Source organism: Pagrus pagrus (genome assembly GCF_965226575.1).
Source record: "Pagrus pagrus genome assembly, chromosome: 22".
Classification (NCBI taxonomy): Eukaryota; Metazoa; Chordata; class Actinopteri; order Spariformes; family Sparidae; genus Pagrus; species Pagrus pagrus.
The window spans coordinates 9,706,161-9,728,332 of NC_140204.1; the positions used below are offsets into that span (position 1 = coordinate 9,706,161).

The following is a 22,172-nucleotide window of genomic DNA, read 5'->3' on the forward strand; positions in this document are numbered from 1 at the left end:
GGGTTTGTCTCAGAACGCTCCCCTGACGCTACTCAACAGCCGTCTGCTGTTAAGTAGCTCAACAGACCTGATATGACACTTAATTGAAGTAAGCTTGGATGTGCCGGGTTTCCTTGTGAATTCAAGCAGAGTAACGGACCGCCAGTGCCGTCAGGATGAAGCGAACGTGTTCCTCACAGCTATCCGTGATTGCGTCAACATGCCAGATTTGTAATCACGTTCGACGGGGACGTGTCTTTGGAAACGAAAATGCAACTGAAAGCTTTCCAGTGGGTTTTTCGGCCAATGAACTTTTTTTTTTCTGGCAAGAATACGTGTTTTCAAGTTAAGTCTCGTCTCACTGGCCAGTTGTAACACCTTAAGGTTATAAAGAGGCTGAGAGAGGATGTGGGGGGGACGCACGCTGAAGCCAGCTGTTGTGATTCCCTTCCCTTATTGGACGACTTGCTTTACACAGAAAATCATGTGCGCTGAGGCTTTAACAGTTTGTGCTGGTTGTGCTTGTAGGAAGGTGACATCAACACAAAAAACACAAGAGCCGTCAAACTGAGTGTTTCTAATCATTTAAAATCTAACATGCGTCTCCTCCCTGCGGATGATCTGAGCAAAGAGGATTCAGATTAAACTCCTTTTGGTGCAAACCGGCATTGTTTTTATGTTCGTTTCTGTTCCATCGTGTGCATAATTTTCCCGAGGTGAGCGTGGGCTGGGAGAGCTGTGGAGGATCAGTCGTGTGTCTACTGTACACCATCGCCTTTTTTTTCCAGCCGCAAATGAGCAGATCATATAAATAAATTTGACATTAACAAAATTAAAAAAATAGTGTTTGCCTCTGTATTAAAGAAAGTCCAGCACGCTACACATGTTCCTTGGATTATCGGAGCTCTGCACATCTGATTGAAAATATGGAAATAAGCAAATAACCTCACACAGTTTCTCCCTCAGCTGTAAAAATAAAAATAGCTGCTGTCTTCATGTGTCTCTGTCCTTTTCTTCCAGTGTGTGGAGACATCCACGGGCAGTTCTTTGACCTGATGAAGCTGTTTGAAGTAGGAGGATCGCCAGCATCCACACGCTACCTTTTCCTGGGGGACTACGTTGACAGAGGGTATTTCAGTATTGAAGTGAGTATATCATTGTTGTGCGCGCGTCCTCTCGCGGGCCTAATCGAGTGTGACACGCGCCATGTGCCCAACTGAAGCTGCGTTTATTAATAGCTCTTCTTTGAGCGTTGATCAAATCAGGCTGCTAGATATTGGCGTTGGGTAACAGGCTTTTGTAATAACTTCAAACGTAGCCTGGATAGCAAAATGTCACGGCGTAGCTTAGGGTTATGTACCGAGACGTTTCTTTAATATGTAGGGAAAACTGCATGTTTCAATCTTTTGCTTGGAATTTGCTCAGATGTATATTTCCTGCCATCTCATCGCCTGAAACATGAGACTTTTATTAATAAAAGATGTTTTAATGGAGCGTGTGGTGCCCGTCTCCTGAAGGTTTCTGTCATCCGTGCCACGAAACGTAACTCCATGAATGTTTCATTATAAGCAGGATCGCTTGTGTTATTATGAGCTCAGCTGTGTCCAACCCAATTCCTTGTTCTGTTCTTCTTTTCGTTTCAGTGTGTGCTGTACTTGTGGGCCTTAAAGATCCTTTACCCCAAAACACTGTTTTTGCTGCGTGGGAATCATGAATGTAGACATTTAACAGAGTATTTCACATTTAAGCAGGAATGTAAGTAACGCCTCTTTCATTTTTTTCCTCTTCTTTCCTACCTTTTGATCTAAATTAGTCTTAGCAGTGTGCTGTGTGAGTCTCAGTACAGAGACGAAGGAGAATTGAGTTATTCTTTTCTAAAAAAAAAAAAAAAAAAAAAAAAAAAAGCTGTTTATTATGCGGCCAGTTCAGCCATCGACCTCAAACGCTCACTTAAAAGTGCCCTCTGGCCTTTGCTACGGGATTCAGTCAGATTTCTTGCCCTTCTTGATGTTTACACATGTCAGAAGTATTTCTGTTGGACTCAAACAGAAAAAAAAAAACACAAAAGCGCTGTGAAATTGTGCTGTTTTTAAAGTTTTTTTGGCACTTTTGAGAACCTTTTCCGTCCCAGTCTAGCACACTGGCCCGATGTATGAGAGCTGTGTTGTTTGACTTGGCGCGCTTCTCCCTCTTCCTCCATGACAGGTAGAATTAAGTATTCAGAGAGGGTGTATGACGCATGTATGGACGCCTTCGACTGCCTTCCCCTGGCTGCACTTATGAACCAGCAGTTCCTGTGCGTACACGGAGGACTGTCTCCAGAAATCACAAATCTTGACGACATCAGGAAAGTATGTGTCTGATTTGAGACCATTTTCTCTATAATTTCCTTTTTGTGTGTGTGTGTGTTTTTCACAGCAGGTGTTCCAGCGAGGGGCTTTTAAAAACTACAGAGCAGCTTCCTGTCTGCTTCACGTATTTTCTGCTTTCATTCAAAGTTAATGAGGGAAAGAAAAAAGCTCGTTTTAGCGTGATGCGCTGTGAAAACAACAACCTCGGTCGCAACGCACGAAGCAAATTCTCCGCTATCTTGTCTCAAATACTGCTAAGGACCCTGGACGCGAGGGACCGCCAGCGCCGGGTCTGGTCCTCGCTCTGATTAAGAAAAAAAAAAAATGTTGAAGAGTCGGATCCAGCTTTCAAACTAATTCAATCAATCCAAATGGATTTTGTGGCTGCAATCAGAGGGCATGCATAATAGAATCTGCTCTATTGAAGTGTCCATCATGCGACCCGTCCGGTCATCCACAAGCTTTTGTTTGAGACAGAGTCATCTCAGAGTCGTTTCTGTGCATTGCTCCTAAAGAACGAGCTTTTTCACACCTTTCCCCAAACAGCTAACTAAAAGATGAGCGCCATCTTCCACACATCATCCATCCATACTGCTCTGAATAGGATAACAAGTCACTCTAGCGAACACGTTAGCCGGAGTCGCGATTTAATTACCATCGCGGCAGCAGCTGCCGCAAACGAAAAGTCTTTTCTGTGCTAAAAAAAAAACGTACGCACGCTCAAAAGAGGCTGACAAGAGATCCTGCTTTTTCTTCCACAGCTAGACAGATTCAAAGAGCCTCCGGCGTACGGACCGATGTGCGACCTGCTGTGGTCCGACCCTCTGGAGGACTTCGGGAACGAGAAGAGCCAAGAGCATTTCACACACAACACAGTGCGAGGCTGTTCCTACTTCTACAGGTGAGTGTTTGATCTCCTGCGATCAGAGCAACGCGATGTTTCAAAGGCGTTTTTCACAGTGTGCTCGTGTAATAAGCTAACATTATGTTTTATGCTGGACCAGCTAATTAGAAACATGATCTCCGTGGCTGCATTTAATTAAAGCCCGTAGTCTGATTTGGTGTTTTGACTGCTTTTTAGGAAAAATAAATCGTCCACTGATTTAGTTTTGGCTGAACAAACCGTGGAAGCCTTATTGCTTAAATGATTTCAATACAAAGAAAACGTTTTCCAGAGTATCCGAACATAAAGACAGGTATGAAGTATGGCAGTAATCATAAACAAATGTTTTATTACAAAAAAAAACAAAAAGGAAAGAAAAATAACCACCATCTTGTCAGGGAGTTAATAAATCAAGAAACCCTCCTGCCAAATTTCCACTTCTCATCTCTGCGGTGCCTCAACTTGTGAGTAGGAGACCGGCAGTTGTTAGAAACATGGCGTGCATTCGAGTACTCCCAAAGTCTCCTCCTCAGACCGTCGCCACTATTTATGTAACCCGCATTACCTTCAATTGAGCTGACTAACTGAACAAACAGAGGAAATGCTCGGAGCAGGCAGCTCGCACTGTCACAAAATGTAATGAACTGGCACATTACCACAAGGCACAGGCCTGTCTCTAAGTGCGCTCCCTCCGCTCATTATTGCCTAAGCGATGCTTACTTGGCCCCAGCGTGCCCGAGGCGAGCCAGCAGAAGTAGTCAGAAATGACCGAAGGGCTCCTGATATGCATTTTCTCTCTCTCCTTTTGTTTTTCTTTCTCTTCTAATAACAGGTGTTTCATAACTACTGACTTAATAGTGTTTTAATGGCCAATGCGTTAGAAGTGAACTCCCATCACTGCTGTTGTTGTGAATTTTTAAAGGGCATGTTTTGCCCGATTGTCTTAACATATCTTTTGTTAGTGTATGTGAGCCATTATACTGCTGCGGCCTCATTTAAAGAAAGGAAAAATCTTCCTACTACACACTGGTTGTGGCCTAGGTAGATCATTAAACTGGATTTTTCAATCGACACTCCTGTCATGCCTGTATCCTAATGAGAGCTGTCTGGCTTCACTTGTCACTCACTAGCTAGCTTGCTATAGCTAATGTAATGTTGTAGCTTCAGTATGTAGGAGGCTTTAATCATGTCAGCAAAGGAGACAAAGAGATGTATACACATTAATACATGGTCTGGGAAAGTTAAGGCTAATGCCAGTGTTAGCTTCTAGCTTCTCGAATAGATTAACATAATCTTTAGCTTCTTGAGCAAGCTAACATGAATGTTAGCTTCCTCAACAGGTTAACAGTGTTGGCTTCTTCAACAGGCTAGCGTCAGTCGTAGCTTCTCCAACAGGGTAACATTAGTTTTAGCTTCTTCAACAGGCTAACATCAGTGTTAACCTCTCCAATAGGCTAACATCAGTGTTAGCTTCTCCAATAGGTTAACAGTGTTGGCTTCTTCAACAGGCTAGCATCAGTCGTAGCTTCTCCAACAGGCTAACATTAGTTTTAGCTTCTTCAACAGGCTAACATCAGTGTTAACCTCTCCAACAGGCTAACATCAGTGTTAGCTTCTCCAATAGGTTAACAGTGTTGGCTTCTTCAACAGGCTAGCATCAGTCGTAGCTTCTCCAGTAGGATAGCATCAGTTTAAGCTTCTTCCAGAAACTAACATCAGTGTTAGTCTCTCCAACAGGCTAGCATCAGTGTTAGCTTCTCCAACAAGCTAACATCAGTGTTAGCTTCTCCAACAAGCCAGCATTAATATTAGCCTCTCCAACAGACCAACATCAGTGTTAGCCTCTCCAACAGGCTAACATCTGTTTTAGCCTCTCCAACAAGCTAACATCAATGTTAGCTTCTTCAACACGCTAACATCAGTTCTAAATGTAGTTAGGAAACATTTTTCCTAAGCGTCACCCTAAACTAAGCTAGGACAGGACTTCAGACTTCTATAACGAGGCTCCAGGTCCACCACTTGTCCAGTGTTCAAAGAATGTTTTCCTACTAAAGTTGTCACTTTGTCGAGCGACCGAACAGAAATGTTTGGTATGTGGCCTTTTTTTTTTTTTTTTTACCTCAAATAAATGATTTGAATGTCACATGTTTGTGTTGTACCAGCATCCTAGTTAACCTTCTGCCGTTTGGTCAGAATTCCTCTGGGGTCTTGTTTTCATCAGTGTCCTCCGCTCCATCTGCCCAGGGGACGGTCGCTAATTGGCATCACACTGGCATTCAGGATTTATGAGACAGTCTAAGCCAGACTGAGAGCGAGCCATTCCTCAACACCCCTCCCAGAAAACCATCAGCTTCTTTGTTGCCTCTGTCTTTCGGCAACCAATAATTTCCCGTAGCGCCGTCGGCACGCTCGTAACACTTTTTTACAAACGCAACCCAGGCGTGAAATTTGCACGTGTTTCTGAATACGGTTGCTTCGGATGAATCAGCCTAAAGTGATTTCTTCTTTACATCTTTTTTTCCCATTTGTGTTAATACAAGCTTTACTTTAAAAAGCTCAACATGCAAAGCGCCATTCAGATTGCACACGATGAAGTCATTTCCCCATGTTGTCCAAGGAGCTGATAAACATCTGTGTGCCCTGTTGTCGGACAGATGGGAGACGCTCTAAACTCCAAAAAAACTGCCAAAAAACAAACTAGGCCAAGTGTATCTTGTCTACCAAATGGCCCCATATGGCGTCTATCTGCATCTGATGCAGGAAAAGCAAATGAGGAGAACAAAAAACAGTTTTATTACATTAAGAGACGTACAAACCTCTTTACAGTTTTGATTTGAATCCAGAATGTATAGTTTTGATTGCTGTACGTGGGCGTCGCTGATTGTTTTTGCTCCGATTCTGCGAAGGCGTTGAGCTCGGATTACAGAACTTAATCCAAACATTGTAGCACAAGATACATCTTAATTGAACCACAAAGGTTTGGTATTTCGGGAGTTTTTGTGCATCTTTTTAAAGGGGCTTTTTCTCTCCACTCGTCAAAGTAATTACAAAAGTTTGACATGGAGATGCCCTCTTTCTTTCTATCTATCCTCCGTCTGCCTCACGCTGTCATTTCTATTGCTGGAAAAAAGCTGCAAAGTGACTTTTATGTTAATCAGCCAGAAATTCGAGACATGAAACTGCAAAAAAAAAACAACCTTGAATTTAGCCCCTATTATCGTCCTCCCACCTTCACTAAGTGTTTCAGATGCAATGCAAAGGTGTCACTCAATCTTCTCATTACACAGCAGCCCACGATTCACAACTCCTGACGTCCACGTGGGTTTTTTTTAAAATCACGTTCCTTGAGGAAGCAAAAGCTCAAAAGTATTCTGGTTATGCGGCTCGTTTTGAGACGCTTTTTTCCAGAAGACGCCGTTTGCCAGAGGAAATTCCTGGTGCAGAGCAGGAAGGGTTGCAGCGTGGAAAACACTGAAAGCTTACTGTAGTTTTTTTTTTTCTTTCTTTGCTTTTACCCTCCCCGGCATCTTGAAGAAATGGTCTGCTGTGACTCATGTGTCATGCTTGACATTTTTTTTTGAGAGGGATCACACCTACTCCTCTTACAGCGTGAAGGCTTGTTTAAAAAGTTAAGCACAATACAGGTCATTACTTAGATAATGAGTCATCGTACCTTTTTGTTTTAAACATTATGAGATTTTAAATTTGACATGAAAGCCTTAATTTCACAGGCAGCCTTTAAAAGCAATATGCCTCCTTAGGAGCCACAGTTGGTCTTGAACTCAATGTTGTATATCCACTGTTTCTCCGAGCAACGATCAATAAGACCCATGACTTATTTAGTTATTTCTATTGATCCTTCTTCTTGATCTTACCGGGTTTTTTTCTTGATGTATGAGTAAACCAAATGTTTGTCTCTTTATTCAACAGCTACCCTGCAGTCTGTGACTTTCTACAACACAATAACTTATTATCTATCATCCGGGCCCATGAAGCGCAGGATGCTGGGTGAGTGTTTGTGGCATTTTCGTCTTCTCCCATCACACCATCACACCGTCACACGGCAGAGTGATTCAGACCGGGGGTATTAAATGAAAAAAGCTTTCCCCCCCGGCGCTCTGGGCCCAGCTTAAAAGTTTGATTTGCGGAAAATGTATGTTGTTTACTCCGCTGAATACAGCGAATACAGCGCTTAACGACTGTTATTCATCAGGAAGAGAGCATCCTAGATTTCAGACAAAAGCTTCTTTGAAAAGTTTAGTTTGTAAAGCGGGCAGGTGGGTGGATGTGTCAGGCTGATCTCCCTCTAAGCGAGGTTAAGGCGGTGGGATGCACAGCACACAGTTGTTTACTGTTGCACTCCCACAGCTCGGTCACATGGGGACACACCTCGCCACGTCTCGGATGAGGTTGCAGCCCCTAGCCACCTTTTAGAACGCACATGCAATAATGTTACTAAGCTCCATCTATGTTTTTGTTTGCAGTTGGTTTGGGCGCATCAGCTAAATCATCTTTTTGTTTACCTCAAAGCTCAAGTATCCAAAACCACCAAACACAAGCCCAGAAGTTTTGCCGGGGGGGATCGGAGCAGTTGGGGTTTGAATGTCGCGACTTCTATATTTAAGGGCATATTTCGCCTGCAGCACTGGGATTTACTCTCCTGAGTCGCCCCCCAGACTTACCGATCATCAGCTCAGGAGACAAACAACCATACAGAAAACAAACTGTTGCTGCTAATCGTGTCCCGAGGGTTGAACACCAAGGATTAAAATGTTTACTAACGCTCTCCTTGGGTCGTTTTTACAGATACCGCATGTACAGAAAGAGTCAGACCACTGGCTTCCCATCCCTTATCACCATCTTCTCAGCACCCAACTACCTAGATGTCTACAACAACAAAGGTAAGAAGACATATTGTTATTATTATTATTATTGTTGTTATTGGCTTCCCTCAGGCCCTTTATTGTACATGCTGGATAACGATCGCTTCATTAATCTCATCAATGATACCTGGATGTTTTAGCGCTTTATATTTCCGCCTCTCAGACAGTTTATATTCATATTAATAAGGTTTTAAAACGGTCTTGGACCACCTATATGTAAAATAATTGTACTTGTTGAGAAACAGAAACGTCTGCGCCTCTTGATTTTGGCCGGGTCAACTCAGGGACACAACTGGTGTGAAATTAAATGGCCTGATGCCGGTTGACTTGGCACCCGGCGGCGCCCTATGCGGTGCTACGGTGCCCACGCAGCAAGATAGGCTTGCCTTTGTGCTGTGAGTCAGCACTTTTCCCTCCCTCCCCCCCCCGAGAACAGACAGTATCTTGCCTTGGCTGTGGGAGCATGTTTGGACGGGGGTGGCGGTGGGCAAACCACAGGAAATGGAAATGGGAAGGAAGGAGCGACGGTGCCTTGTGCACGCTGTTTTGCAATTCCTCTCGTGATGAAATGCCATAACAGAGTTTTTACGCTGCAGTACATTACGCAGGGGAGGGAGCGAGGGCTGCTCTTTTTTTTTGTTTTCTTCTGGCCTGTTTGCAGGTGCTCTCTGATCTGAGATTAGCTTTGCCGTTTGTTGACACTTCCCCCCCCCCCCCCCCGTGAGCTGCATTCGTGCCTCCTTTCCGTGCACAATAAGGACATTCAAGAAACGTTGTGGCACTTTGCCCGTCTGGTTTGTTGTTTTATTATTAGGATCCCGTTCGTTCCATGCCAACTAATCTTCCTATGGCTCACAGTCGACACAACACAACACAAACAAACAAACAAAAGTGATGTCAGCCGCTTTTTGTTTATTGTTTTTCGCTCGCACCTCTCCAGTTCACACGAAAACAGTCAAAGGATCAAAAATGATTCGGTGTGCAACCTGGTCTTTAGCTGCAACTGGCTGACCTTCAGCTGATAAAACGCCTCCCAGAGCACGAGCAGTTATCAGAAAGAAAAAGATTACTCTGTGTTTGTTTTTAGACCCGACTTCATTTAGGCACACGGCTACATCTTACCACGCAGGACTGCATGTTCCTAATTTCTCCTATCACTCGCTGTCTGCTCGGAAAAACGAGGCGCGTTTTCACTCCTCGGCTAAATCTATGGCGAGATAAATCTCTGGCTTTAAAACACAAATATAATAGCGGAGAAAAAGAGATCAATTCCACAAGCAAATAAACATCCCTCAAGCTAAAAGTCTTGCCAGAGGTTTTATGTTAAAGCTCTTAAAACTTCACAAGTTGTGGTTATGTAATTACTTAGTTTTCCAATTCACTTTATCAGCCGTGCACTCGACTCGGCTTGATGTATTTTCCCCCCACAGTTGCACAATCCCATGGAACAGGCACAGCTAACCAACACAGGCCTATCAGTCCTGTTGATGCTCTCCTAATCAGTCATGTGGGAGGGGTTCGCCGGTTGAACCAAAGCCTCTGTAATGAATTGGTCTGCTCTTAGCTTCTCGCCGGAGCTCGGAGCCCACTGAGCATGTCCTGTGATTGATGGCCAATCGAGTGGGAACATAAATCTTAAAAAAAGGGGGGGAGGAGGCATCAGCAGGTCCCGTCAATATAGTGCTGGGAGTTGGCCAGATTAACCAATGAGACCTCTCCACGTGGGGGGGGGGTGTTGGCGGTGAGAAGAGCACAGAGAGGAGGAGGAGGAGGAGGAAAAACTCCTCCGCCAGACGTAAATTGAACTTGTAGCTGAGTCAGGATAATCAGCGGATGAATGATACTCAGGGTGTGATATCTATGAAGTCCCGCTTTTAAGATGCCACCCCCATCGCTCCCTTTTTTTTTTTATTTTGTCTTTCAAGTCAAACTGTTTGCATTGCAGTAAGTGTCAGGGTCTGACCGGGCTGTCCATCACAGCTCTGACCCCTGCACTGCAGGTCCCCGGGGTGGCCGCCGAGCTGCGTTAAATGAAAACACAGCAGCAGTGATTTAGCAGTTTTCAATCTTTGAGCTTTCGCTGTTTGAGTCCCGAAGTGACTGCAGTGGAGAGAGTGAGATAGAGGAGGAGGAGGAGGAGGAGGGGTGTAGCTGGCAGTTATACACTTTGGAGATTGCTTGCGGTTTTGTATTAATGGAATGTGTTTCTGCTGCATCATTATTGACTGGTCTCGAAAGCCAGCGACTGAATCCTAATGGTTATGCTGCTTGGATGGAATAAAAGCGAAAATGACAGTGTTGTTGCCAACGCTGTTGACGCTAATCTCTTATTTCACCCCCCGAGACAGTGAAGGATTGGTTGGGTTGGATCCATCTCACACCTGTTAAACCTTATATAACCAAATTAACGTCTCGTTTCCTCTCTTGTGTTAGTGTTTTGACGATGAGGTGGAAACAGGAACGGACTGATGCGGTGGAAACTAAAAAAGTAGGAATGTGCCGCTGCCAAGAAAAAAAAGGGGATCGGGACATCGTTTTTGGTTCAGTCGCAGGTCAAACTAGACGCAGTTCGCTCTTTTACGCCATTTCCTGCCTGCGGCTCTGTGCTGATTGGTAAGTGGTAGAGATGGGTGATTTGAAGAGAAAGGAAATGGAGTGGCGTGATTGGCTCCTGGCCCTGCCACTGGAATAAATAGCAGGATGGAAGCTAGGGCGGCGATGACGCCAGCCCAGCAGGGAATTCATTTTTTCCCCCCTCGTCGCGAGTGCCAGCGAGAAGAGTATCCCTGGCTGCAGATGCCCACCCATCTGTTATCACTCCGGTCATAACTGGGCTTCCCTTCAGTTTTTCTGCAAACAAGATTCAGTGACAAAACTTTTCATGCTGCATTTTTAAAGAGAAATGAAGAACATAATGTTATGCAGGAAGGGATCTTCTTCTTCCATGCAAACTAGGATCTAAACCTCATTATGTTATTATATATATTATCAGCTCTGATTCTGCTGATTGATAAGAGACGTGCTTTGCATTTCTATTTCATATTGAGTTGTATCTGAGACAAATTAGTAAAAAAAACTGAAGACCATGGCACGTGGTTGAAAGCCCCAGAAAAAGGTCCATAACCTTAAGTTTAAGTCTTTTTCTACATTCAAACATCTGTAATCAAAAACCACCTCCCTCCACTAAGAAAGTAAACGGACCACGAGTTAAGATTTTTATTGTCAAACCAAAAATAGGAGTATAGGAAGACGATGAGTTGCAAATGAAAGCTCCTCAGTCGACCTTTTATCCACTCCCCATCTCACTGAGGAAGACCATGAGAGGCACGTAAGGGACCCTTGAGTTAGATTTCTTTGTGACATTAGACTATCAGAAATCAAAAACCATCTCCATCCACTGAAGAAGACTGTTGGATGTGGTTGAGAGCTCCAAAAAAGGCAAGCGAGTGAACCTTGAAAATAAAAACAGGTGTTTCATCCCCACCCTACCACTGCCTGAACATCAATGTTGAGTATAGACTGAAAATAAACAAGAATCCGTTCGTGCGTTGTTCAGCTGCACATGGACTTGCATCCAGTCGCTGCCATCCACACGTCTGACATCTAATGGAAGCAGCGCGCCGGGTGTAATGGACCGGCATGGGATACTAATCTAGTGGAACTTGATACAAGAGGCCTTATGCAGTCAGCATTAAGCGTCAGGGCAGGACGGTGGGAATCTCCCCCTGATCTCAAAGCAGATTTAACAGTCCTCGTTACCGGGGAAACCGACTAAGGCACTCCCTTATGAATAATTGATGAGGGAGGGGGGGGGGGGGGGCGTCACCTCGCAATATCTGTGTTACCGTGGCAGCAGGCTTGGCCTCAGGTACCCTGTTAAACCAGCACCAGAGCAGCAGAGACATCTAGTGGCTGTCATGCGGCTTTAAACGGAGCAGTGGAAGTTGAACGCAGAGCTCACAGCTGGTCGCCACAAGAGCTGTGGCCCTCCTGCTGGAAGAGAAATAACTCTGCATATAATTGTGCATTTGTAGTAACGCGTGCTCTGATTGCAGAGAAGCCGAGCGCCGCTCCTGTCAACCCTTATCTGCATGTGTAATGAAATGTCCAAAGGAAAAGAGAGCGGGCCTTGACCTGTTTTGTACCTGGAGTGCGAAGAGCATGTTTTGTTTTGTTTTGCACGGGGGAGGTTGTCGGGCGTCTCTGTTCCTTTAAAGGGAATCCGATTTGAAGGAGCGACGGCGGGGGAGCTGACCTTCTCCCCCGCTCTGCCTTTTTCCCTCCGGGCCTCCGTGGCTGCATTCAATCAAGTGCCTCGACCATGTTTATGCAGTATGTGATGTTTATGCAACGCCTGCCCACGCGTGCGACTGCTTTCATGCACGCCGACGCACACGCATAAACACCCACGGCGTCCGTCTGAGTGCACTGTGTCAGGATAATACAATGCTTTTCTTATTGGACTGTGTAGTAGCGTTTTGTTGGTAATGATGATAATGCCACATTAATTATAGAGTATATGGATGTTCCCCTGCTGGAGATTCTTTGTTGAATGTTTATGTTGAAGGGTGTGTGTGTGGTGCATGTGTTGGTTTGTGTAGCCTGGGATAAGGGAGGTGACGGTGGTGGTAGTGTAATGCTTTGCAATACTGAAGGGACCACTTTGATTGCATAGTTACTGCACTATATGCAATACCATGCCTCATTGATCTCACACACACACACACTGAGGCAAACCCCAGCCTAGCAGGATGTTTTCTGACCCGACTCTGTTGCGACCGAGGTTATAGCTGCTTGGGATGCCAGGTTTGATGACTTGCTATTCCCGACCCGAGAGAGGCCGAGGCAGGAAAGTCCCCCATGGTGACCCAGCCACGGTGTCCGCTTTCCCCAGATCTGGGCCACCAGACTTGCCCCGGCGTATGAGAGAGGCTGGGGCCTCTATATGCAGCGTGGATATTTTTATGTTTGGCAGCTCTCATGTTTTCCTCAGCACCTACATTCACACTATGCCTTAATCATGGGTGAGGTCACATGGGGCATGCTGTGGTCAGTGTTTGGAAGGTGGTTTCTATGTCAGCAGTACACAGTGACCATGTGATTATGATAAGGCATCGCGTAAAATAAACTGATACTACTCGACGCAGCACATTACTGCACCCTGAGAGTTGAGGTCGGTTTTTAAATAGTTTTTCTTTACGTGCTGCACCATGACTGACACAACACACAGCTTATTTGTTTGCTACTTCTCCTTCTACACCCTTAATGTGAACACCGACCGAACCCCACCCACCACGGTCTCCACTGCTACATGATTAATAAAACCACTTGAATAATTTAAAGGGGTTTTTGTGTGCCGGACTGATTCATGGAGTTTTGTAGTCGGTGTGAGGTGACGGGGCAACCAGAGGAGACTCCAGGAGACTCTTCCAGCTAGCTGTTTCCAGTCTCTACGCTAAGCTAACCAGCTGACAAAATGGCTAAAAACTGCGATCACGGATGCTTTTTCATGCACAGCAGAATCCATTATCCCTCCACACCGGAGCTCCTGAGATGGCAGCCGTTTGATTGACAGCTCATTTGAGCAGATATGAGCTCCTAAGCCCGCCCTAGAGCCTAAAACAGCCAATGAGTGACCGTGTAGACGAGTGACCCACTCTCTCTTCTTTCTCGTCTCTCCTGAGCCACTTACACGCCAGTCTCCGGATGATTGATGCGCCATGTAGCCAATGAGATTTCAAATCCAGTAATATATAGTTTATTGCCGTTTTTAAAGCCATAACCTTGGAAACTGTGCAAGTTTATGTAGTTTTATGCATTTTGCACTTTGAATAGGCCGCTTTTTCCACATAAACACTTTTCTTTTGACTATGTTATGTGCACAAGGAAAGTGGAAATAAGGAAATAAAGAACTATAATGAGTTTAGGAAGGGTTAGGGTTGGGGAAGAAGCATTTTAGCAGCATAAGAAGGAGCACTTTAATGATGGCAAAATCAGGTCAGTATGAGTAAGCGGCTGCGTCTTCATGCTTCCATGTCAAATTGCCTGGATAATGATCATCATACAGAGTTCATTGCCGTTAATAGCATTGCCTATCATTACCTTAGCTTCCTGTCTGCTGCTACTCCCCTTCCCTCCTCACCAGAAATTGATGGCTCTCGGGTTAATTAATGAAAAGTGCTCCGCCTCGTTGAGCCCAAACGCTGAGCCATGTGTTTCTGTGATGACGGACATGTTTCACCTAGTGGGGGCGGTAATCAATACGCAGAGGAAATGTTCCAGAAGGGGGAAACAGGGATTGATTTATTTTTTTTTACCCCCTGGTTGCCTTGAATGTAATGCTCGTGCTGTTTTCAACCCTCAATTTACGCATCTCCTTTTGCATTTCTGCTATTATAATAGTCCTTCAGTGGGAGTGAGAGATTGACAGATGCTGATGATAATACATTACCTTAAAATGTCTTTGTGTAGGTAGGTTTGTGCTGGATCCGTTTATTCAACTGTTGACTGATTCAGATGTTGACTGACAGCGTCTGACAAATTTTTGAGTTGCGTCCAGGCTACAGTCCAGTCCTGGTGTTGCTGACAGCGTTTTGGCCACCTTACACTTTTCTCGATAGGTTTTTTAGCCAAGCGGAGCTCTGTCTGCACAGCAACTGCAGCTCATGAATCATTAACCAGGAAAGGTAAAAAAAAATAAAAACACCCAAGAACTTTTCACATAAAAACTTCAAGTGTTTATTACGATGGCCTTGCTCTATTTAATACTGAAGGAAGAAATGCCTCAGCCCATCAGGGGAATGGCTTAATAAAGCAGCTAAAGAAACAAAGTGCCAGATTAATTAAAGTTATTAAAAGTTATTACAGGTAAAGAATATCTTTCTTCTAATGGAGAGTTTTATTTCCGAAGCAATCCCCTCGAACCATTCTGGGATATTTCCGTTTGATGTGTATCCTGTTGGCTCCTCAGAGGCTGATATTCTCCCACAGCCATCCCTATTTCTTGGTACTATTACAGGCTGAGTACGTTGTGGGTAACTCTCTCTGGGCTGATAACAGGGTAGACCAACAGGATATGTACCAGCTGCTGAGGCCACACAGTATTTCTAAGTAATGGTTGGGAAGAGGGTGAGGTGGCTAATGGATCTGGACCTTAATAAGATCTTGTGGTGGAGAGAGAAAGCAGCATTTCTCGCACATTAAGTCATATTTTAACAACCGCCCTTCCTTTTGTTCTGTTTCTTCCCCTCCCCAGCGGCGGTGCTGAAGTACGAGAACAACGTGATGAACATCCGACAGTTCAACTGCTCGCCTCACCCTTACTGGCTGCCCAACTTCATGGACGTTTTCACCTGGTCCCTGCCGTTTGTCGGGGAGAAAGGTGAGCACGCTTCCGCAAAAAGCACCCACGGCGCTTTTGATGAAAGGGGAACACTGAGTACAAGCAGTTTTACCAAATGTTGCAATGCACCAACGACTTGTAATGAACATTCAGTCCCCTGAGTCGGTAATGAAAATGTCCCAGCCTCAAGAAATGTAGCTCTCACTGCAGTGTAGTCAATTAGAGCTCATAAATACAACACTTATTACACATGACTTATGAGCCAGAAACCTGCTTACATTTAAAGTTATTAAATTGCTTTGACATGTTCGTTAAAAGGATCTTTCTGCTGCTGAGGTTTGAATTCTCTCACCGCCTTGAAGTTTGTGTCAGGCGTTCAGTTTTTGTTGAGTCGAGGGCACCCCGCCGTCGTACCTGTGACACATCCGTGTCAATTAATCACACATAACTACCACTGACGCACACACTCCAGGAAGCCCATTTTGGGTGTGACCCTTCCTCACAGGGCCATTCCTCGCAATGCTGCAAGGTCACTGATGTGGGCTGCTCTCTGGGCGTGTGCACGGAGGGGTCACTCGGGTGAATCTGCGTCCGTCTAACTAGCGCCGCGTGACTTTTTTATGGCTGGGAGCCTTCTCCAGACACACTTACCAGGTTGAATCACCCATGGTGCTGAGGAACAAATGCCATCTTGTAATATGTTTTTGTCTGATTTCTTTACAGTGACTGAGATGCTAGTGAACGTACTGAGCATCTGCTCCAACGATGAGTTGACGACCGACGAGGAGCTGGACGGTAAGCTCGGCAGACGGAGGGCAACAACAACAGTTGTCACTGGAGTTTTACCTGATCTCCACTAGAGGGAGTCCTCTGCTAATAGGAACAGCAGACACACACTCTTGCAAAAATCTCAAACATGCACTTCCCTTGAGTTTTCAGCGCTCGGCCCTATTGTTAGGAAGATTAAGTTTGAATATATTTCATTTAAAGAACATTCTTCAGCGTATTCATCAGCAGTGAGACAATCCAGAAGCTGTTGGCACATGACGCAGCTGAATCATGACTCATAACCTTCAGCAGCCTGAAAATCGACACCCATGGCGTCAGTGGGTCCTCGTAAAGCCTGAAAGAGTCGAGATGTATCAAGATTTGAGGCCACTGTAGTGCACTTCCTCTTCGTTTTAAACATCAGCTCATCACACTGTAGTCATGCTTGTTATCATCATATAATAGTGGCAAGTTGGGAGTAATCTGTTTGATCCCAGATCAGAGTTTATCTACAATGAGTTTCCCCTCAGCGCGCCCCACCTCTTACTGCCAAACAGGAAATGATCTCACCAGTCCTTCCCTCCTTCTCTTCCTCCTCCTCGGGTTTACTGATGCATAGTTCGGCTCTGTAACAGGCACCCATAGGTGGAGATTTTGCAATATTTCAGCCATTGTTGAAACTTTTTAAACACGTATAAGTGCTGCCTGTTCCTTGTGTTGATTGGCATTAGGTTCAGATAATTGGTTCGTGAGAAATCAGGGAATATAAATAGGCAGTACATTACAGTTTTAGTTTACAGTCCCTCAAATAATTAGCCGTCCTTTAACATTGCATCATTTTCCACCTACTCATTCACTCAGCTCTCTCGGTCGCACTTTATTTTCACGTTCCCTCACTTTCCCTTCAACTCAAGCTCATTTCTTCTTCGGTTTTGCATCTCATATATTTTGTTGATTTCCACTATGTTGACATCTGGATTGTTCTTTTGTTTGGTCTTTCTCACTCATGATTTCCTTTTCTGTGCCCTTCTTATAATCTCTGATAATCCTCCTGTTGCCCTTGCTCTTTATCTCCAATTGCCATTGTTTTGATATTTCAGACCTCACCACTTTCTCACGTTTCTTTTGCACTCTCCCTCTTTCTTTTCTCTCTATCTCATGCTGTGATGTTGGCACTGCCTTGGTTGACCTCATCTAATTTCTCTTTTCTATGTTTTCCAGAGTTTTGTGTTCAAGGCATCGCCTTTTCTCTTTACTTGTTGTGCTTTCTTGCCTCTTATTTCGCTGTCAGCCCCCTCTCTGCCGCCTCCTCTTTTCATTCTACAGCCATCCACTGATCTCTCTGTCCTTTTTCTTGTCTTCTCTTCTGGGGGTGTTTCATGAGAAGGACAGCTAATATATCCCCCCAAAAAAGGTACAAACATTAGCCATAATGGTGTGTGCAGAGGTAGATAGACTTTTGGCCAGTGCTTGCTCTCTGTAAGTCTGTCAACTAACGTCTGTTTAATGCTCCTTCTAACACGACCACTGAGTCTTCCTAATGATCTCATTTTTAATTGTTTCCCACACAGACGTGTCAGTAACGCGACACTTACATGCTCCTGCTTCAGCTAAGGCCAAATCTGAAACATGAAGAAATATTTAAAGGTCGTTCTCATTAGCCAACCGATGTGTTTGCTGCACACATTGAAATAAGCAGGTTTATTACAGGGAATTAATACTGTGAAGACGCGTATCTTAAAGTGGTAGTAGTGTATTCAACCGAGGATGAGGGGGAAGAGTCTTAAACCAGACGTCAGGCTGTCAGCTCTTTCCTTTACCCGGCCTTTCACCACGCATCAGCTCCATTTCCATCCTTCATACTCATGCATTTTTTCCAGAGTGGCTCCCTGGTGGCCTTGAAACTGTTATCATACAAAGCGGTCCCCTTAAGCAAAGTTTAGTTTTCCAGCCCAGGAAAAAAATCTGCAACCAAAACAGGAAAATTCATATAGCGTGTGCTCATCGAACGTGCTGAAAAGACATGTTTGGACAAGGATCAGGCCGTCTACAGATGATGATGGTGATGATGATGGAAGGTAAAGGGACTTAGTCGTACAATGTGGAGAGGCAGCATGAATGCACTGGATGCTGAGAGTCACTCAGTTGTTGTGATGTGTGGAGGGATTTAAACCGTTCCAGATAATCTGAACTTTGGGCTTCAATAACCACATATGTTTGCATTGTGTTCGTCTGATGCGCTTCTGGATAAAAACTAATAGTCTGAAAGACCGTCCGTTTACATTTACTCAGTTTTATGAGACTTTAAGGATGAAGGCATTTAGAGTTTGAGACAAACAACACAGAGCACAGACAATGCAGTCTAGATCAGACTTCCACAGGATACGGTTTGGTATGCATGAGTCACAGTTTGTATGATTGTCCTCTGACCTCTCCAGGTGCTACAGCTTCTGCCCGCAAGGAGGTCATCCGCAACAAGATCCGCGCCATTGGCAAGATGGCCAGGGTATTCTCTGTGCTCAGGTATGAAAACATGAAGAAGAAAAAAGTCTACCGTTGTCCTGTTACCTTCAGTTCTGCACTACTCAATATTTATGTATATGTTTAGCGTCTTTTAGCTAATTGTTTTGTTTTTTCAGCCCACAGTTTCACTGTTTTTACTCTCATTAACTCAGCAGCCAACTGTTCTGAATCTTAATCTCAATAAGGTGCTAAATTTGCTAACTAGCTCGTGAACATAGTGTAGCGAAGCCAGATATTTCCTTCAGGTGTTGGTGGAGACCAAAACAGAGCTAAAAGAAGGGTAAATACTGGACTTACCGTTCTTCCAGGTGGCCAGAAACGCAACACTGAATGCTAATGTTGCAACTGGCCTGCTGGACATGCAAATAAGCAACTGTTTACTGCCCCCAAGTGGCTAAAAAACTTCAATACTAAGCTTTTGTCATATAGTAGGTATTAAACTGTAATTGTTTCACATTAACATAAGCTTCAAGGAAGTAAATCCTAGTAAATGATATGTATATTTCTGTGTTGACATCTCAGAGAGGAGAGTGAGAGCGTGCTGACGCTGAAGGGACTGACCCCAACAGGCATGCTACCAAGCGGAGTGCTGTCCGGTGGCAAAGAAAAGCTGCAGAATGGTAAGACTGTCACCAAGTACCCCGAGACCCCCAGCTTTGGCCCCCAGAACGGATCCTCACACACAAAGAAATTCCCCTTACGCAGCAATACCCTGAATAAAGTGCTAGCTCAGTGTTTAGGGGATACTGTATACGAAGACTCCTTCCGTTTTTTGCTGCCTCAAAGTAATTCTGTAAGTGTAGTTCAATGTTTCTGGCAGCTTTAGTCGGTATCCCTCCCATACTGCCTGTTTGTTTAATTACGACTAAGCAGCGAGACTAACAGCAGCTTTACATAGCTCTCCCTTCATTTTAAATGTAGTTCAATGTAGTATATTATTCCTGGATAAGTTACTGTAAAATATGAAGTCATATTCCCCCTCTTCCCAAACGATGCCAGATGAATTCAGCAGATTTTCTTTGTCCCTTTTGTCTTCTCTAATGTGTCTCACAGCTGATGTCTCGCATTAATACCCTGTCTTCCCGTCCCCGTCTCTTTCTGTATTCCACTGGTTTTTATCTCAAATATTACCTGTATCTTTTTCTTTCTCCTTTCTCCCTAGAAACTGCAGGTATAATCGGTTGTGCAAGTATTCTGTTGTGTTATTCCTTTCTTTTCTTTTCTTTCTTTTTTCGTTTCTTTTTTTGTGAGACCAGTTTAGAGTTCAGTCCACCCTTTTATGTTGAATTCCAAACACTCCCTAAATGAGTCTGACAAGCTGCTGCAGCGAGGAAGTAAAGGCTCTCTGGAAAAAAGCCTTCGCAAACACTTCAAATTAACTCCTGACATAAATGGTCACTTTATTGTCCATTTGAGTGCTTAGTCGTGGATCTCAGCAGTGCTCCGTCAGGATGGAGACGGGTCTCTCTGCGATTCAGAGGATGAATTGGAATTGACAACTGTGAATGAAAGGGGGACAGCTGCTGTCCGCCTTTTCATTCACAAAAACGACGCAGAAATCTAGACGACTTCGCTCTCCTCTCACAGGTTCTCGCAAAACATCAGCTAGCACTTTAATAAAACTGTAGAAGAATAGTGACAGGATATGAGCATGTTACACTGTCATAAAGAGGCATGAACTGTCCTAAGAAATAATGCCTGAATGAAGTAGGGATTGACCGATACGATACAGATTATTAGCAGTTATGGAGACAGATATCCAGTTTGCAGTAAAGGTGAAAATCTTAGTTACTTTCCATCACTGGTTATTCTAGATTTTGACACTACAGTAAGTGCAGGCAGGAGGCGGGACATGTGAGGCTACACAGTGTTGACTACAGACAGAGAGAGGCGGCTGCATCGGAGCTAAAGCAGCACATTATTTAAATTAATTTACATTATTAGCAACAAAAAGAAAACAACACAGATTCCGATAATCTCAAAAATGCTGAATATCGGATCTGATAACTGGCTAGGCCATATAATTGGTCGATCCCTAACATGCAGCCATCGCAACCTAACGTTTGCTAACATTAGCCGCTAGAAGCTTTTAGCTGTAGCAGTTTAGGCTGAAACGACAGAGGATTGTTTACATCCTTTTTAGATTCAGCTCAGAGCACTTTGAATTCATAGAATGGAGCATATTTAATGAAAATGAGTAGGAGAGACAAGCTTTTAGCCCAACAATAAGTATATTTTGTGTATTCTGAACAACGGATGAACATACGTGAATATGAAAGTTTAGTTTTGAAGCAGCTGACACTACAGAGAAGACCAGTGAAGGCAGAGCGATGTTCAGAGATTCCTGCTGCAACATTTGGTAGAATCACATTGCTCCCCTCCTTTGGGCAGACGCCAGTGTGCTTCTACTGTAATGTTGACTCCATTAACCATTCTGTTTACAGTTTGTTACCTTTTTGTAACGTTTTTCCTCATCCTCATAACGGTACTGTGCTGTAGTCTTCGCTACTTCACGACTGTGTACGTGTTACTTTGCCGTCACCATCCCTGTCTTTTGTCTGAGGCTAATTTTGACACCGTTGTATGTTAATTTATGATCTCAAGGATGACTGTAAAAACATTGGTAAGTGGTTTTAATACACCAAAGGTTTTCCTCCCCTCTCGCACTTCACAAAAGTAAGCCAGCACTTTTGATATTTTCATATCAAAAGCTGCTAATCCTGCAGTTCCAGATGCTGCTTCATGTCGCACACAACACAAACAGTACCGCTGCTCCATGTGTCTGCGGCGCTTCGATTAAACCATAAAACTCACAATCACACATGCACTCGAACCTTTATCTGTTCTCCATTTGTCCTCTTTAAACTCTCCTTCCTCCATGTACGCTCTGACAGTAAAGAACTAATATGTTTCCAGCTTTACCGTGTTGTACCTGCTGTCAGTGTCCGCCCCCCTGCAGTGTCATTTTTTTTTCTGTCACTACATCGATTCCTTTGTCAGACTTTTTTCAAAGTAATCTCAAAGATGCAATGCCTCACCGCGAGGTCGTTCGCTGCCACAAACATGTGTCACCTTCCCTTTTTACAGATCTGGAACTCATCAAAAAAGCTAAGGCTCATCCCTCTCCTGCTCCTCTCCCCCTCTTTGCTAACATCCATGTGTCCTTTGTCATAAAATGTGGAGATGATGTTAACCTTTGCTGTCGGCATTGGCTGTCTTTGCTGCTCATTGACTTGTTCCTGGGACAAAATGAACTCCTCTGCTCACTTCTCTCATTCGTTTTGCAACCCCCCTCTTCTTCTCTTCAGCTACTATTGAAGCTATTGAGGCTGACGAAGGTAAATGGGTCTGGCTGCCCTCTTCTGTTGCTTTTCATGGCAATAGACAGGGGGCTCCGCTGGGTTTTCATCCATCTCGCTGGTGCTTGAATAGAGTGTGTTGGG

General features: G+C 44.3%; 1 protein-coding gene across 4 annotated transcripts in view; it reads left to right on the forward strand.

Annotated features, from left to right (window-relative positions):
* The window catches only part of LOC311251723 (protein phosphatase 3 catalytic subunit alpha), a 64,953-nt gene that overhangs the window by 37,463 nt on the left and 5,318 nt on the right, over positions 1-22,172 (forward strand). The window contains exons 3-14 of one of the 4 annotated variants that reach the window (XM_084344338.1): positions 1,000-1,124; positions 1,623-1,734; positions 2,185-2,330; positions 3,092-3,231; positions 7,144-7,221; positions 8,020-8,114; positions 15,352-15,477; positions 16,162-16,233; positions 17,594-17,620; positions 18,645-18,729; positions 19,252-19,349; positions 22,038-22,067. In XM_084344338.1, coding sequence (XP_084200464.1) covers positions 1,000-1,124; positions 1,623-1,734; positions 2,185-2,330; positions 3,092-3,231; positions 7,144-7,221; positions 8,020-8,114; positions 15,352-15,477; positions 16,162-16,233; positions 17,594-17,620; positions 18,645-18,729; positions 19,252-19,349; positions 22,038-22,067 — 1,134 coding nt within the window. The remainder of the gene's footprint in view (positions 1-999; positions 1,125-1,622; positions 1,735-2,184; positions 2,331-3,091; positions 3,232-7,143; positions 7,222-8,019; positions 8,115-15,351; positions 15,478-16,161; positions 16,234-17,593; positions 17,621-18,644; positions 18,730-19,251; positions 19,350-22,037; positions 22,068-22,172) is intronic. The other 3 variants (XM_084344340.1, XM_084344339.1, XM_084344341.1) reach the window with 3 other exon arrangements.